At 32.5% G+C, this 17,209-nt stretch overlaps 2 protein-coding genes across 8 annotated transcripts in view; both read left to right on the plus strand.

The window, feature by feature from the left end:
- Positions 1-3,413: 3,413 nt before the first annotated feature.
- LOC132752123 (uncharacterized) lies at positions 3,414-6,315 on the plus strand. Its single transcript, XM_060742407.1, has 3 exons — positions 3,414-3,591; positions 5,303-5,426; positions 6,086-6,315. The coding sequence occupies exons 1-3, from the start codon at positions 3,441-3,443 to the stop codon at positions 6,282-6,284; spliced, it is 474 nt and encodes a 157-aa protein (XP_060598390.1). The 5' UTR covers positions 3,414-3,440; the 3' UTR covers positions 6,285-6,315.
- Positions 6,316-12,265: 5,950 nt separating this feature from the next.
- The window catches only part of LOC132752197 (PDZ and LIM domain protein 5-like), a 34,855-nt gene continuing 29,911 nt past the window's right edge, over positions 12,266-17,209 (plus strand). For 2 of the 7 annotated variants that reach the window (XM_060742506.1, XM_060742514.1), the window contains exons 1-2: positions 12,266-12,555; positions 15,877-16,028. In XM_060742506.1, the coding sequence (XP_060598489.1) occupies positions 12,445-12,555; positions 15,877-16,028 (263 nt within the window). In that variant the 5' untranslated portion in view covers positions 12,266-12,444. The remainder of the gene's footprint in view (positions 12,556-15,876; positions 16,029-17,209) is intronic. The other 5 variants (XM_060742526.1, XM_060742519.1, XM_060742533.1 and 2 more) reach the window with 4 other exon arrangements.

Genomic DNA, 17,209 nt, shown 5'->3' on the forward strand with positions numbered 1-17,209 from the left:
AATTCGCCTCGAAATTTTTGGAAATTATGATATGGAAAGAAAAATAAAATAGGTGCAGACTTAAATCAACTCTACGAGTATTTTAAAGATATAAACTGTTGAAAATGATCATTTAATTAATCTGAAAACAAATGAATTTTTAAACAAACGCATAACAATATAAGACATAGAAAAAGCGATCAATCATTTAAAAATAATAAAGCTAGTGGTATGGCCAATGTATTGAATGAACAGTTTAAATATTCGTTTCCAAAAACTGAAAAAAATATTTCTTAAATTATTCAATATAGTATTCAAAACAGGTAAAATACCCATCGCATGGACTTAAGGTTTAGTAAACTCAATACTTAAATAAAAGGTAACTCTTCTGATCCATCCAATTACCGACCACCTTGGTAAATTGTTTACTAGAACAATATTGACTAGAACAATTTTGTACTGACTACGACTTAATTGATAATGCCAAAGGTTATTTAACTACAGATAACTTATTTGTTTTAAATTCGCTGATATCAATTCTAAGAACCAGTAAAAATCTTTATTTTGTGCTTTTGTCGACTAAAAAGGCAGCATTAAATGTTATAACAACATGTATCAAAAAGCTAAGTCATGCATATTTGTAAATGGAGTATAAAGTGATAACTTCCCTTGTAATATGGGCGTCAGACAGGGTGAAAATTGATCTCCCGTGCTTTTTTCTCTATATTCATTTTGTACTTTGATTTTATTTATAGAAGTAATATGGCATCAGGGGTAAAATGCAATAAACATGAGGTATAAACTCACTTGGTTGGAAAATTAATGAAAATAACCATTTGCAGAAACTGCAGAAGACTTGCAGAACCTTTTAAATATCTACGCCGATTACTGTGATGCTTGGATACTTACTAGATTAAATTCTTTTAAAACAAAAGTACTTGTTTTTTTTTCAAGAGGTAGACAACGCGAATATACTTCTACATTCGAAAATGAAACTTAAGAAACTGTATATTTAGGTGTCTTATTCAACAGATCTGGTTCTTTTTTCAAAATAAAGCAAGAAATTGGCAATCAAGCTACAAAAGCTATGTATTCTTTAATTAATAAAAATGCAAACAAGTCTGCTTACCTATAGATATTTAAATAGATGTTTTAATAAAATGGTTAGACCTATACTTCTATATGGCTGTGAAATCTTTGGATTTAGAAATTTAAACATTATTGAAAGAGTGCAAATTAAGTTTTTAAAACATATTTCATGTATAAAGAAAAATACTTTTAATATAATTGTGTATGGTGAAACTGGTACCAAACCGTTATCAGTTGAAATTAAAGCAAGGATGATTTATTTTTGGGCAAAACTAATTGTAACAAATTACAAAAAGCTTACAACGGAAATCTTTGCAGTTGCATTGAGCAATTTTAAAAATAGTGACACAAATTTCAATTTCAAATGGATAACTTGCATAAAAGATATTTTTATAGAATGCAGAATGGCTAATATTTGGATGAGTCATGTATTTTCTAACGTAAATTGGCTTTTTTTTAAAAGAAAATTTGAAATTGAGAAATACCTTATTGAAACACCTGCCAAATATTTAAAGTATATGATCAAATTCATAACTAGAAATCATAAACTACTGGTCGAAACTGGAAATTGGCAAAGGATACCTTTAGAACAGAGAAAATGCACTCCCTGCAATCAAAACATAGGCGGCGAATTTCATTTTCTAATAGAATGCCCAAATCTTAATACGGATGGAAAAAATATATCACTGAAATCTATTATAGAAATCTCAATGTAATAAAGTTTGATAAATTAATGAAACAACTTTGCATGTATATGAAAATAATCTTAGAAAAATATTGACTAAAATATTATGTTGAATTTTGATAAATATTTTTGAAATAATTCGTTTCATTTTGGTATGAATGTTATACTTTCTCCTGTCTATGTAAAAAGAAAATTGTAAGATGTGTGACCTAGCAAACATTTGAAATTTGTTATTTACCTCATATTTACATGTATTGTCTATTAAGTGAATAATAAAATCTTGAAACCTTGGGATCAAAATAGTAAGATAGGTGCTTATATTAATTTTGAAGCCAGTAATTGGTGTTGCGGGAACTGCTAGCTTCTATGATATTGTCCGATAATGCGTTTAACCATGACTATGCTGTCTATGTACTGGCCTGTTTCTTTCTTCTTTAGATAGTAATGAAAAAATGAACGGGGAATAATATCATATGCTTTGGTGTTTTTTTTAATTCATAATTATTACATGTATACCGGTGCTCTTTTAGCTTAGGAAAGATCCAATTAACCTAATTAGTTTTATCATATTATTATACACCTGACCGGTGTCTTCCGTAGGACATTCAATTCATATTTTAGAAAACATATTTAATACCAAACACTGTGATGGGACGTACCACCTTTAATTTTATGCCTAACATAAAAAAGCAGAACAATAAAAAATAACAATTATAATTCATTGTAGCTATTTCGACACATCAATCTTTGTAGTGTACATCAGTTTTGTTTTTTGTTATACTGTTTTGTTGTTTTGTTTCGGTTCCTACATTCCGTTCGCTTCATCGTTTATTATATCATTGTATTAGTTATAAATTATTCCTGATTTATAGTTCACAATAATTCATTTTGTTGTGACTGGAACTAAAAAACATACGGTATGATCAGGTATTTCTACTCGACCATATGGTGCAAGATATGGATGTTCGTGTGTCATGTGTTTGAGCTTCTGGCACATTTTAATTACACGGAACAAATAAAAAAATGTATGTTATATTTGTTTCTTGTTACTGTTCATATGTTTTTTTTTTATCAAATTAAAACATAACATTGATATTGAATTTACACATCGAGTATTTTATCTTACGACCCAACAAGCAGTTAGAGTATCAATTATTTTCCGACAGTTACTCTGATTTGGTAACGTTAGAACTTACATGACTATAATTTAATCACATGCTTAATTGAGAGACAAACTTAGAAAACGTATTATCACCCACATTCAAATACAATTATACAATAAGACATGTCAATGCTTTCTTTATGTTGATCATACAAGTAAAGATGCGCTTAACATGGCGTGGTTATATAGTAGTAATTACACCTGCACATGACGTACCGTGTCATGGATACAAGGTAAAAATAACACAAAGTTGACTAAGATATATTTCAACAAATAACTATTTCAAATGTGTTATGCAATGTCATCATTTAAAATAAAAATCACAAAACAGAAACTTAGCGTCTTGAAATTCTCTAAACCTTCTGTTGTTAGTAACTAGACACCAGTGAATAGTCCGTACTAAAAGATTATACATATAAATATTTTTGATGTGTCTAACATGTCACAACAATGTGTTGAAATTAGCTTGGCCTTATATTTGAATATCTATAATTTGTTCAGTAAGCTTGTCACCATTGTTGCAAAATGACTTCGAGAGCACATGTTGGCAGTGTGGTCTGCTTATTGTTACCTATATGCGCGCTGGCTATAGAAGTATTTTCTTCTTCGTCATCATATAGCTCAAGCTCTTCTAGTTCTGGAGGACAAATACACAAAAACACAGAGACAGTTATAGGTAATATTAACCTCATTTAACATATATATCTCATATAACATATATCTCGCATAAAATAGCTTTAACCATGTTTTGTCTTCCAATGTTATAATCTATTTATTTTAAGTTACTCTTAAAAATATGTATTTGTAATTTACAATTTTACTCTCATGAATCAGTAGAAATATTTTTTGTAAAGCTTGAACAAGAAGAATACGTCATCAGTGCATGCTTATACAAGTATATTATGAATGAAGGATGCATGCTTATATATTATGAATGATTAGTATGAAAAATATGAATACATGTCTTTGCTTTGTTTGTGAAAGACGAAAGTTGATGTAGTTTGATTTACATACAATGTCTGATAAAATTGTTCAAAACAACTCAAAACTATACTTTATTATCACATGTATCCAATGGCGTGTAATATGAATTTGTATTTGAGACGAATTATAAATAAATTTGCATAGAAAACATTCTCATTTAAGAAGAGATAACTAAAATGTATACAGTATTAAAATTGACTTCAAAATAGTTTTAGACTTTGTAAACTAGGATTTATTTACTAGCATTGTTTTCCGATGTTAGTTACTGCTTGTCTATGCAAGATCCTTATATCACTTCGTTTAATTTTATCTTAGCCATAGTGAAACGCGACATATAGTTTAGTACCATTAATTACAAACAGATGTAATCATATCGAGCCTTTGTTTTCTTCCAAAACTCGTTTTTGTATTAACCAATATTTCTCCAAACTGAACAGCTGTTGGAAGTATATGTGCATAATGTATTCGAGCATTTAAACGCAAAAAATAACAATTTAAATTAGCACATAAGCATTTTAATTTTTGAGAAAATCATAAGGTTTTATAAAATCTTTGTAACGTGATATATTATTAAGAGGTTAATACACGACAGGAGAGGGCCGGAAGGTGATAATCGGCCCGCAAAATGAATAATGGACCCGAGGGCTTTAGCCCGAGGGCCATTATTCATTCAGGGCCGATTATCACCTCCCGGCCCTACTCTGACGTGTATTAATGTCTTTAATACACTTTGTAGATCTAATAGATTCTAGTAGCATTTTTTTTTTTAAAAATACAACAACAAAGTTCTTTCGTTGAAATTCTTGTCTACTCTTCTACTGTTCTGTACAGAGATGTTTACTGTTTGTGTGTTGAAAGCAGTAGAATCCAGAAGCAAGTTTTATTTTCATTTTTTTTCGGAATGAATTTGTCATAATATTATTATTTCTTCAAATTTCAATAGTAACAAAAATGTGTTTGTACTAAATACGCTTAAGCTCTCATAATAAAAATAAAGCAATTAGTGCTGACAACCTACTTTCACTTTTACAGTTAACTGTTTGATGACGTAAAATATGACGTCATTGTTTCAGTTTGTGCACGTGCACATGTTCTGCGGGCTGATAACTAGTTCTCGGCCCCGGGCCGCAAACTCATAATAGGTCACGTGACACTCATAATCAGTTGAAATCATAGGCAATTTTGTTACTATATATAGTAACAAGTGTATTAAATATTGTTAGTAGTCTCCAAGCCAGTTATAAATTAATTTCTTTCATAAAAATGTTTATCGACATTTACTTGAAATGAGTAGTACATGTACCAGAAAAAGATATGCGCGATGAAGGATATACAGTGCAAAAATATATATTATTACTGGATTTTGTCGTTGTCAGAAGTATTGTTGTTGTTTTTCACTGCAGAGAATGGGAAAGAAGTACATTATTGTTCGTACAAGGGAATGAAGTTCTTACCCGGATCTGATTTCACCGATTATGAAGGCTGTCAAAAATGTAACTGTACCGAAGAATGGTTCAGTTGCTACTCGTAAGTTTTGTTCATATATTTATGAATAAAATATTTAATTGATGTTATATTCATTTAACTTGATATAAACTGACCTATTACGGTTGACAGGATATTTTACAAATTAATTTTTGACTTGATTACACAGTGATTGCATCACAAAACTGTGTATGAAGACAAAGTAACTATTTTGTCGTATTGTCGTGTTTTTGCCTGGCGTCCCGCCACAAAGTGGTCACGATAATTGCCGTTAGTTTGTGTTTTTCGGGACGAAAGTACAACAAAGTAATATCTTTGTCGTGTTTTCGACTGGCGACCCGCGTAGCGAAAGGCAAAAACACGAAAATACGACAAAGTAATCAATTTGTCGTATTAATGTGCTTCGTGATTTCGTCTGGAGCAAAGTACGACAAAGTGATCACTTCATCGTATTTTTTAATGTTTTCGCCAGGCGCCCCTCGGAGCGAAAACACGACACGGCACAATTCAGCCATCATATATAGTGTACACTTCTTGCAAATCAGTTATAGCTTTAACAGTCATAGTTTTGCAAAATTTTATATTCATATAATTATATTCGTATTCATGGGTTTTAGTTAAAAAGACATATTGTGTTTGATATGATAATATACATGTTATGTTTGTATCAATAAAGCATTGTTCGCCAATCTTTACTTCAGCCTGGAAGCAAGCGTGAACATAAGAAGCCAAGTTAATGGAAACAACGCTACATGTGTTGGTCTGAAAATAGGATGTGCCACAGAATGGGTGCTCAAGGCAAATCATAGCATCAACTGTCCCCAGGAGGAAATTCCAAAAGAACAGCCTTCTATGCCTACAGAACAGCCATTTATGTCATTAATGGACTTTTTCCTATAATCTGATTGAACGAAATTTAAATTGGCGATTTTGTTATTTTTATTTTTCCTTTAATCTGGGACTTGATTCTACGTTGAGACCAAGTTTTTTTTATAGTAAATATTGGATGTACTTGGCCCTTAATGCTGTTCGAATCCTGCCAATGACTTCTTTTGATGTAAGTAAGTTGTCTAGCTCGCCTACGGTACGTTATTAGTTTTAGTCAGGTGCCCGCTCGTATAATATTATTATTATTATTATTAATTTATTATTATTACTATTTTTATTATAGAAACGGCTAAAGCCGTCCATATGGCAAATACGCCGAAAATAACAGGGACGGCTTAAGCCGTCCTTATGGCAGTGAAAGGGTTAAAGCTCACAGTCCTGATAGTGTTACCATTCTGGTATAATGTAACATATTCGCCGCTTCGAAATTTTGACTTGTATATATGCTAGTACATTGTATACAAATCTACTTGGAAAACAACTTAATGTAAGAATTTGTTAGAATTGTAATACATGAGAAGTTGTTTTTTTGTTGTTTTTTTTTCTCCAATTTTAGCGTTATTCCATTAATTTCATCTATTCATAATAACGCTTCAAAAGAACTGCATGTACACCTATTCCATGATATACTGGAAGCGTTTACTAAATAAGTCTAGAAAGTAAAAAATGCCGCTCTTCCCGTCTAGAGTCAAGCTAAGACTAAATACTAGTAATGAAATAAAAAGTTTTCAATTTTGTTTAAAACAGTTTTTGATTTGTTCATGGTAATATAATACAATGGTGACGTATGACTATCGAGTAGTAGAAGCTCTGAAGCCATTTTCGTCTGCCATTCCTGGATGCTTAACTTGATTTCATCTTAATATCTGAAGAGTGTATGTTTTGTTCACTTCCCCAGGAATAGAAATATATATTAATTCCACAATGCATATTAATGATCAACGCAGATGTCAGAACTACTTGCAAAACTTAAAAAAAGAATTTCACTGCTCTATTTTTTGTATCTCGTTCCTATGAGATACTAACTCGACAGAAGAACTTAGTTATATCATGGGAATGAGTTAAAGAAAAGAGCAGTGCAATTAAAAAGCAAAATCGTAGGATAAATGTCAATTATGTCGAGTATCACGTGCGCACGATATAAATAAAAACATACACATGTCACCTCTGTGCCACCGTAGAAATCTTAACTTACGTACATGAACAAAAATTTGAAACAAAATAATTCAGTTGAGAAACAGGACTAAACCGATATTAATTCTAGGTGTTAGTAAGTTAGAATTACAAGTTTGAGATTAACATGATTAATTATTTTCGGAATTACAACTGAGTAGTTGTTTACCTCGTGGGAACGAGATACTTAATTTATATCGTGGGAACGAGTTTACTAAGTCGTGGTTACGAGATTTCAAGTAAGTCGTTCCCGCGACATAGTTTAATTACTCGTTCCCCAGTAAGTAAGTCATTTCCTCGACGAAGCAAACATTCACTGTTATTTTTTAGTAACACGTTTTTTTTTATTCCGCTGCTCTCTTTAGGCTGGCGCTCGTCAGAGCTCAAACCATAGTTAATAACCGATTTTCGTATAGTGATGTGTAACACATGGTGATAGAAAGCCAGCCCATCTGTGCTTCTGAACATTTTTTTTTCAAATGCAATAATGCACTTCTAACTTTTTTAACCTCGTCCTGACGATATGCTAAGTCGTTCCCTTGAGTTAATATCTCGTGAAAAAAAAAGAAATTGCAGTTAAAAAGAAGTTGTGCATATCACCCGGTGGCTCAAATGTGACATGCACTTAAATTGCATTTTCGGTCTTGTAGGGTTGTTCTTTCCAATATTGTGCATGAATAGGAGACTGCAACATTTTCAGCTTTGCTGTCTTGGACCTTATCACGAATGTTCCGTTTTCCGTTTGTTTTTTTTTTCGTTCGTAAGTGATTCCATTTATCATTATTATTACTATTATTTTATACTTATGCATGGTATATCTACATAAATGTGTCTGAAAGACACGGATGCCCCTGCTTTATTGGTTAGGACACCTCGAATAATATTTATAAAGATGCTATGACAAGATAGCATAGTTGGTTTCATAAACAGCTTTGCAATAAAAGACCTTTTAAAGTCAGAGGACTAATGGCTGTTGATAAAAACAGTTTTTTTTAATGTTCACAAAGTCTTAATGTTAGATTGACATAGCACAATTTACCCTGTTTAGACTGTACTAGCGCATAAAGCTGAAAATAAAAGTTCAATAAGGTTTTATATAAGAAACAGTAAAGCATTATCACAATTGCTCATTTTGCTTTTCACTTTTTCAAACTGACTTCCAAATCGCTTAATTAATGCATAACAGAGTTTTCGACCTGACAAGATTTTCTAACCGCTGACCTTTGACCTGTAACCGTGACCTTAACCTTAGAGTTCGCAGTCTTAGTCTTGCGCATAACACACTGTCTCATCATGCTACACCTTAAATTTGCGTCAAGTGTTCTAACTTTAGCATATGTGCAAAATTGTTTCAAAATCCATTGATACATGACAGTCGATTGGACAAGCTTTTCTAACTGCTGACCTTTGACCTCCTAGTGTGACCTTGGCCTTAGAGCTAGGTGTCTAGATCGTGTGCATGACACATCATCTTATCATGCTATACATTTGAGCTAAGGTATTTCAAAATCCCTTGATGCGTGACAAGGGAAGATTTTTGAACACACACACCCGCACGCACACACTCACACTCACGCTATCTCTCACTCACGCACGGACGGACTGACAGACAGACACAGAGAGAGGGGTAACACTACATGTCTCATTTCCATTATCATGACGGGAGCATGAGAATGAAAACAAAGATCAGCAAGGTAAGGCGAAGTTTACTGAACGTAACCCCCAACACAACCATGACATGCCGGCAAGCCACCTTACAATGCACCTGAGGTTACGAACCTCAGGGTAAAGAAAGGTGAGAAACGTACCAATAACAGCTAAAATCAACCATTTCATATGAAACATAAAAGCAAATACCAAAGAATCACTTCGTTACAACCCCATTTCACCTTTAACAGATTTTTTAAAATTTGGCCTCAACTCTTCTAACCCGCTGTCGATGTCTTGAATGAAACCATACAAGGTAGCGTAAACGGCGATGAAGGTTTCTAGGGCACATGAGTTCGTAATACGACAGACGGCTTGCCTGAGTCCCTTGAACGCAGAGACAGCTTGAAAGACAGAGGTTTTACTGGTACAACGCCTGAAAACCCACTGAGACTGAATGGTCTTAATTTTCGTTTTCTGTCTTGTTTCGCCGGGTCCCCCTTGTAATTGATTTTCTTGCTGTCCTATCTTCCATCAAGCCATTTAGTACTTTTATTATGGTCATCAGGGTTTTTTATTGGGATTATTTTGGGCCAATGTGTCATGTGCAAGATTAAGGTCTGAATCTCAAAAGTCAATGTCTGAGTCTGACTTCAAAGGAAATTTTTAATGAAAATGCAAGATGTCTGTGTCCAAATTTACCAACAATTCTGTCATTTTATTGGATGGATTAAATATTATTACACATTTATGTGTTTAACAAAATGACGACGTATCGCGCGCCATTTTCAGGTTCCTTGTCACACTTGTAGACGAAAATGTGTGATTTCTTTACTATTTTAAGATCCTGTATGTTGTAATTAAGGATGTAACAACAATTGAGTGAATTATATATTTATATAATTATTCTTCTAAACAGGGTCTTTCAAATATTTGAAAGACCCTGTTCTAAAACAATTTCCAAAAATCCAAGAATATGTTAAATATGTACTGCAAATGTTTATTCGCATTATAAGTAATCATTAAAATCTATGCATTCATTTATTATTGAAAAATTTGGTTTAGACTTTATCGAAAATAGATTTCTAATAACCTCGCTTTATTTACATGAAATGTAAATTCGGCAATATCTTTACAAATAATCCTTTTTTAACTTAAAATATTGATAAATAAGAATGGATTTTTAATAATGATTTCCTAGGCAACTTTTGTGGTAAATAAGGAAAACTGGTCATAAGCAAACTCCAGGTCTACAGTATAAAGGTGAAGGTTATACTTGAATGTCAAAAATAGTACATCGATGGTTGTGTTTGGTCAAATCTTTGATGTTTTTTGTTTGTTTTCTTTTAAATAGAATCTAATTGGGATCACTGAGAATATAAGAAAATATTGTTAATGTTTCTTTATAATTTTATATATAATCTTGTAAAACGTTTTTAGTTACCATGCTTTTAATTTAAGTCAAAGGCATTGGCCTCTACATTTGTATGTTCCCAACGACAGTTTGTATAACCTCACCTTTAACCCCGCCAACATTGTTGTGTTTGTGGTACTTTTCGTTCCTTTTATTTGACTTGTTTTCTAATTGGGTGGTTCAAGTATTCCTACTTGAATATTACATTGTCACCCTTAGTATAATTTTATATTTTGCCTGCTGTAAGAACTTGCGTTTTGATAGGTTGCTTATGACTATGAAGGTTTTATTTGTTAATTATATATTGTCTTCTTTAATTACCATGTCGGTTTCTATATTTCCTATTATGTATTATTAAAGTAGTCACCCCGTCCGTGCTTTGCCTTGTGCACTGTCCTCTTTTTGTTTGGTGTCCTGCTAGGCTCCTTGTCGGTGGTCCTGTGTTGCTGGGTCATGTTAACGTTGTGGTTGCGTTCAATGAACGCCGCCCCTCCTTGTTGACCTTGTTTTTCTTATTTTATTTTGTCGGGGATGCATTTATAAATGCTACCATTCCTTTTTATCTTAATTTGTTTTCATGTCTCATTACCTCGGGCTTTGATCCTCTTTCAAAATTCCATTTTATTTAGTTTCGCTATTTGTTTCCTCGTTTCGGACACAACCATTTTATTACCCTTTGAGCATACGCCGTTTTTCATGGAATGGCACGAACTTGCCACATTAATTAAAAGTTCTATGATCACCGCCATGTGAATACATCTACGGATGTTTCTAAATAAAAAAAATGTTCTAATACAATAATTGAGCCGCGCCATGACAAAACCAACATAATGCGTTTGCGACCAGCATGAATCCAGACCAGCTTGCGCATCCGCGCAGTCTGATCAGGATCCATGCTGTTTGCTATCAGTTTCTCTACTTGTTATAGGGTTTGTAAGCGTTGGTTTTGTCATGGCGCGGCTCATATATACATGTTTTAATTTGGATTTTGCTTAAACAGGTCCTAGAGGGCGTTGACGGTAACTTGCATTTTCCAATACTTTCAATGAAAAGGCTCGGACTCAGGCTCATTCTTGGAGAAGGATATACGGAATCTATTAAGGACGCCCAAACCAGCAAAATTGAAAATGTTAATTGCAGAAATTGTTCAACCTCTAGCTGTTCGTGAACATTATAGTGGTTAATTATAGTGCGAACAATCGTCCAAGCTGCTGTTACACCGGCTTAAGCAGAATTTGTTATTTAAACACCGCTGTATGAACCATAGCACGTGTTTTCAACTCATTACATTGCGATATACTGTATATGTGATTATTCAGGACTCCAAGTATTCAACTCAAATGATTTTAAATTGATGATTTGACACGCTAGTTATTATTCATGTATACATTTAATTATGCGATTACCATATACTTTTAATTATACGGGAAATTATTTGTGGCAAATAAACTTACGGGAATAATCAGTAATATGGCAAATAATATGAGTTGAAACAAAGTGGATGAAAACATTGAGCTATCTGTTTTGTTCTTAATTGCGATAGTTCACCATTTTTCATTTTAAAATGTTGATATCTGCTAAGAGTGTGGACTTACATCAAAAGTCAACGTTCCCGAACATGCTTAATCGAAACCAAGCCTTAACATTTTTAATTTTCCGGTTTCGTGCGTCTTCTTTATTTTATTTTAGTAGTATCCGACCTGCATTTGGTGAGATGACAACAACTAGGACATAATTTCATTCGTCTGATACCACTCTGTGTGCATAGAAGATTTTTTAACAGCGTTTAAGCGTCCGTTCATTCCGATAGTGATTTCGTGCCGTGCGCAACAGTTTGACAGCTGGGAAACAGGAAATAACTTTTAGTGGGTTAAAGTGGAGTGTTTCAAATATTTCATGAGGAATTTAAATTGTTACAGTTAAAATTCTCTGGAAATAATGTCGATTCTAACATTAGAAGCAAAATTAGAGAGACAGGAATCGACGACACCATGGGGATTTCGTATGCAAGGAGGCAAAGACTTCAGTAGCCCTATCACAATTGCTCGAGTAATATGATTATTTAAATTAATCTTTTATAATATTTTGACAGTGTCATTGATAAGGATTTGTTTTAGTACATGTTATATATAATTAGGCATAAAAAATAACAGATGTCATGATGCAGGATTGATTAAAAAAATGTGGGCTATTAAAAAATAAAAGGCTCATTCTGTTTTTATTATATTATATCTACATGTTTTGCTTGTAAAAATACTCAGAGGTGTAATCCAGAAGATTACTTAAATGTGTAAGTTTCCAGTTGATATAAGAATAAGAAATAATGACATTGTGATTTTAAATATAGCTAAATTAGGAATTATTTTCTTTTAAAATTATCTTGACTGTTCAACTTCTAGAATATTTTGCTTAGGTAAATTTTGAATACACCATAAGTGTATCACTTGCTGGTTATAAGTCTGAGAGAACAATTTCAGAGATTACCTACCTCTGCAATATACCAAGAGTATATTATGTATAATTCTTTAAGAAGATACAGATCTATATATTGAAAAATATGTATTTTTAGTTGGGATACAGAAAAACCAACATACTGAAATACAGCAAAATTCTATGTGATGTAAAAATGAAAGGAATCAGACATTTTATGGTATTATCTGCCAGGCATCTATTTACATCCTTAGTGCACAATATTTTTTTGTACATGTTAGATTATTGTTATTGATAAGTACTTATCCAATGTTAGATTGTTTGTATTCTCTAATGTACCAATGACTGTCTATAAAAATGTTTTTCATTTTCTGTATTTGTTAGCTAGGCTGTATTTGACTGTGGTTAATGTTGTCTTACTGTCATTGGAAAAACACATATACACAATTTGGATTTCAAACACTCTAAAATAGAAATTGATTAACTATCAACAGGGCTTCCATTAATGGAAGTTTGGGAGTCATTTACTTCTTAATTTTGGCTTGTGACTTCCAAATTATAATGCTTTTCCTTCTTTACCTATATAATGTGACTTCCAATGTCAGACAATTTGCAGTCTCTGACTTCCAAATTTTGAAACCTAATGAAAGCTCTGTATCAATATTGTGAAAGCTAGGTGATGATATAATGATATTGACTGTTAGGTCACTTACAACTTTTGATTATCAGATTGTAAAAGCTTAGTATTTAAGTAATTAAGGTACTGATTTTTATGGAATTGTGACATTGACTATTAAATTTATTGACTATTAAATTTGTATAGTTAAATGTACACAATTACTTTATACTGCTGAAAAATTTAACATGTACAGTTTACTTTTATAATGGCATTAAATTTGCAAAAACAAATGTGCACAATCACATTATGCCATTGAAAGTATTAAACTGTTATTAAACTTAAAGGTTTATTAAACCTGAATAGTTTACAGTTATAATGACAATAAGTTGCAAATGTGATAACAATTACTTAATACCACTAAAATAAACCTGTACAATTTACAGTTAAAAAGGCATTAAATTTGCATAGATAAATGTACACACTTGTGTACTTTATGCAACAAAAGAATAAATATTTGACCATATAATGATTTATATAACTTCTACTAGTGATCATTTTGAAATAGAAAATTTTCATTTTGTTAATGATTATAAATATAAAGTATACAGTACAGTACTGTAGTGAGGGGAAGAGTGAACACATTTTCAACATTTAACAACAATATGGATTACCAATTATTCAGTTCATTTAAAATGTATTCAACAACAACAACAAAAAAATAAAAGAGTGACTCTCAATTTTGAATACTACACTTTTAACACCATGACAATATAGTTTTCAATTCAGCAAGTAGATAAAAACCTAGAGATTGCCTAAGTTATATTAAGAAACTGAATTATACCATCTAAAATGCCAAGGTAAGCAGTTTATATGAGACTGAAGGTAGGCTGGTTGGTAACTTGCCAGCAGAGAATTTGAACACATCTTCTACAGTTAACCTAACTCCTGTAATGATACATATTGGCTGTTTTATTTATGTTTCATGTTCTAACAATGTTCATGATAAATTCCTCCCAATAGATTCCAGGTAATTGACTGTAAAGTGTAAAATATGGTTGAAAGCAGATAGCTTAAGTTCTCAAGTCTTTCAAAAATTGCATTGTATTAAGTAATGACATGGTCCTTATGCCAAACCTTATTTAAAATCTATGTTTAACATGTACCTTAACATTTTCTTTATAAATCAGCCTGAAAAGATTGACTTTTGAAGTTTTGAGATCAGAGTTCTATCAACTAAGGTATTCAAGTGCTGAAGTAAAAACATGCTTTACATGGATAAACGTTTTTAAAAGCATTGCTTGAATCAAATTTTTAAGGAATAATCAATATATTTGAATTTGATGATATCCAGACTGCCTTTCAACTCAAAATATCATTCTAGAGTATAAGTTTTTTCTCATCTGAAATTTATAACAAATGACTAATTTCTAAATATTTTTAAATATAAGTCTGCAGGGAGAATGTGTCAGTGTGAGAACTGTCACTATTATATAGCATAGTTATTCAGTATCCGGTATTTTATACAGTATGTGGATTGTGCAGATATGGTATGCAGCATGGGAATTCCACTATAAATTAACTTTGTTGTAGAATATCTGTTTTAAAGATTTAAACAAACTTTCTTCCTTCTAAGGGAAGAAAAATTCTGAGAACAATGCTTGCATTGTTGTTATGTATTTTTTTATTCTTACTAACAGGCCGTATGGCTCACATATCATTCATTGCTTTCTTTTCGCTTTATTTCAAAACTACATTGATTTATCTTCCCTATTTGAATGCTATGTAAGATATAGATTTATGATGAAATTAGATTACAAAAGTCTAAGTCTCTATCTTTTAATAAGTTAATGATTGGGTGGGAACAGGATATGATTTGATAAATCCTTCCACAATATCTGTCTGAAATGTTTGGTTTAATTGCCTTTGATGTAAATTGTTTAAATTATTTAATGGATTTTTACAACCTGGCATTATTTTTATATTAAGTACATTATATAGAAGATAAAAAATGTAAAGGTCTACAGCTACCTGTATTGTTAAATACATTCAAGCTTTGTAAAATAATGTTAAGCTAAAGCAGGGTGTTCACTAGCCATGAAATCCTGAAGGTCATTTTGACTAAGTTTTACCGACTACAAGGCCAAGTCCCCATGATTTTAACAAAATCTGACCCACCAGAAAAATCCTGAGGGTCAGATCAGGCCTTTTGGAAATTTGAAGGGTCAAAGAGTCATTTCAAGAGTCAAACGGACACCCTGCTAAAGTATATGACCAAATTTCTTTGAATTTTTCTCAATGAATATTGATTGGTTGGTTTTCAGGTAACCCCAGGCAGTCTGGCAGCTAAATGTGGACTTCAGCAAGGGGACATTATATTGAAGATAGGTAGTAAAGCAAGTGAAACATTGAAACACAAGGATGCACAAGATGCTATATTGTCATATGGAAACAAGTTAGACCTTTTACTGCAGAGGTAAGCTAATATGAGCCGCGTCATGGCAAAACCAACATAATGCGTTTGCGACCAGCATGGATCCAGACCAGCCTGCGCGTCCGCGCAGTCTGATCAGGATCCATGCTGTTCGCTATCAGTTTCTCTACTTGTTATAGGGTTTGTAAGCGAACAACATTGATCCTGATCAGACTGCGCGGATGCGCAGGCTGGTCTGGATCCATGCTGGTTGCAAACCCATTATGTTGGTTTTGTCAAGGCACTGCTCAATTATATATGTGGTCAACATATTAATAACTTATATATGTATCTTTATTAGTCCCCTACCGGTTTAACCGGAGGGGACTTTAGGTTTACCCTCCGTCCGTCTGTCCGTCTGTCTGTCTGTCTGTCCGTCTGTCTGTCTGTCTGTCAGTCTGTCAGTCCGTCAGTCCGTCCGTCCACAAAACTGGATCCCGCGATAACGCAAAAAGTACTGAAAATATTTTTATGAAACTTGATATATGGATAGATGGCAGTATGGAGATTATGCACGTCTTTTTTTTTTCTTCCTATGTTGAAAATTCTGGTTGCTATGGCAACAAATAGTCTGAAAATATGGCAAATTTAACACATAAAGTGGATCCAGTGATAACTCAAAAAGTACTGAAAATATTTTTATGAAACTTGAAATATGGGTAGATGGCAGTCTGGAGATTATGCACATCTTTTTCTTTTCTTCCTATATTGAAAATTCTGGTTGCTATGGCAACAAATAGCCTGAATTTCAAGATTTCTGATTTAAATTGTTCAGCTTTTTCACTATATGTTCTTTATTTCTTAAGGTGTTTACTTCAAACTTTAAATATAAGTTTCTGGTCATCAACCACAACATATGTGACAAGGTTTATAACTCTAGCACAAAAAATATCAATATTACCTCCCTTGAACTTAGATTTTTTAGGGGAAAAAATGTTGTCTTTTTTAAATAACTTCTTTATTTCCTAATGTATCTACTTCAAACTTCATATATATGTTTCTTATTATCACTCGACATTTTTGAGAAGGTTAAATACTCTAGCAAGACTATTTCCAGAATTATGTCCCCCTTGAACTTAGATTTTTTTCGAGAAACTGGTATTTTCACTCCAACTTCTTCATTCCTTATAGGATTTACTTTAAAATCCCACATCGTAATAATATGACAAGGTTGTATAAACATA

Source organism: Ruditapes philippinarum, unplaced genomic scaffold (genome assembly GCF_026571515.1).
Source record: "Ruditapes philippinarum isolate M1 unplaced genomic scaffold, ASM2657151v2 ctg2100_1_1_1_1, whole genome shotgun sequence".
NCBI lineage: Eukaryota > Metazoa > Mollusca > Bivalvia > Venerida > Veneridae > Ruditapes > Ruditapes philippinarum.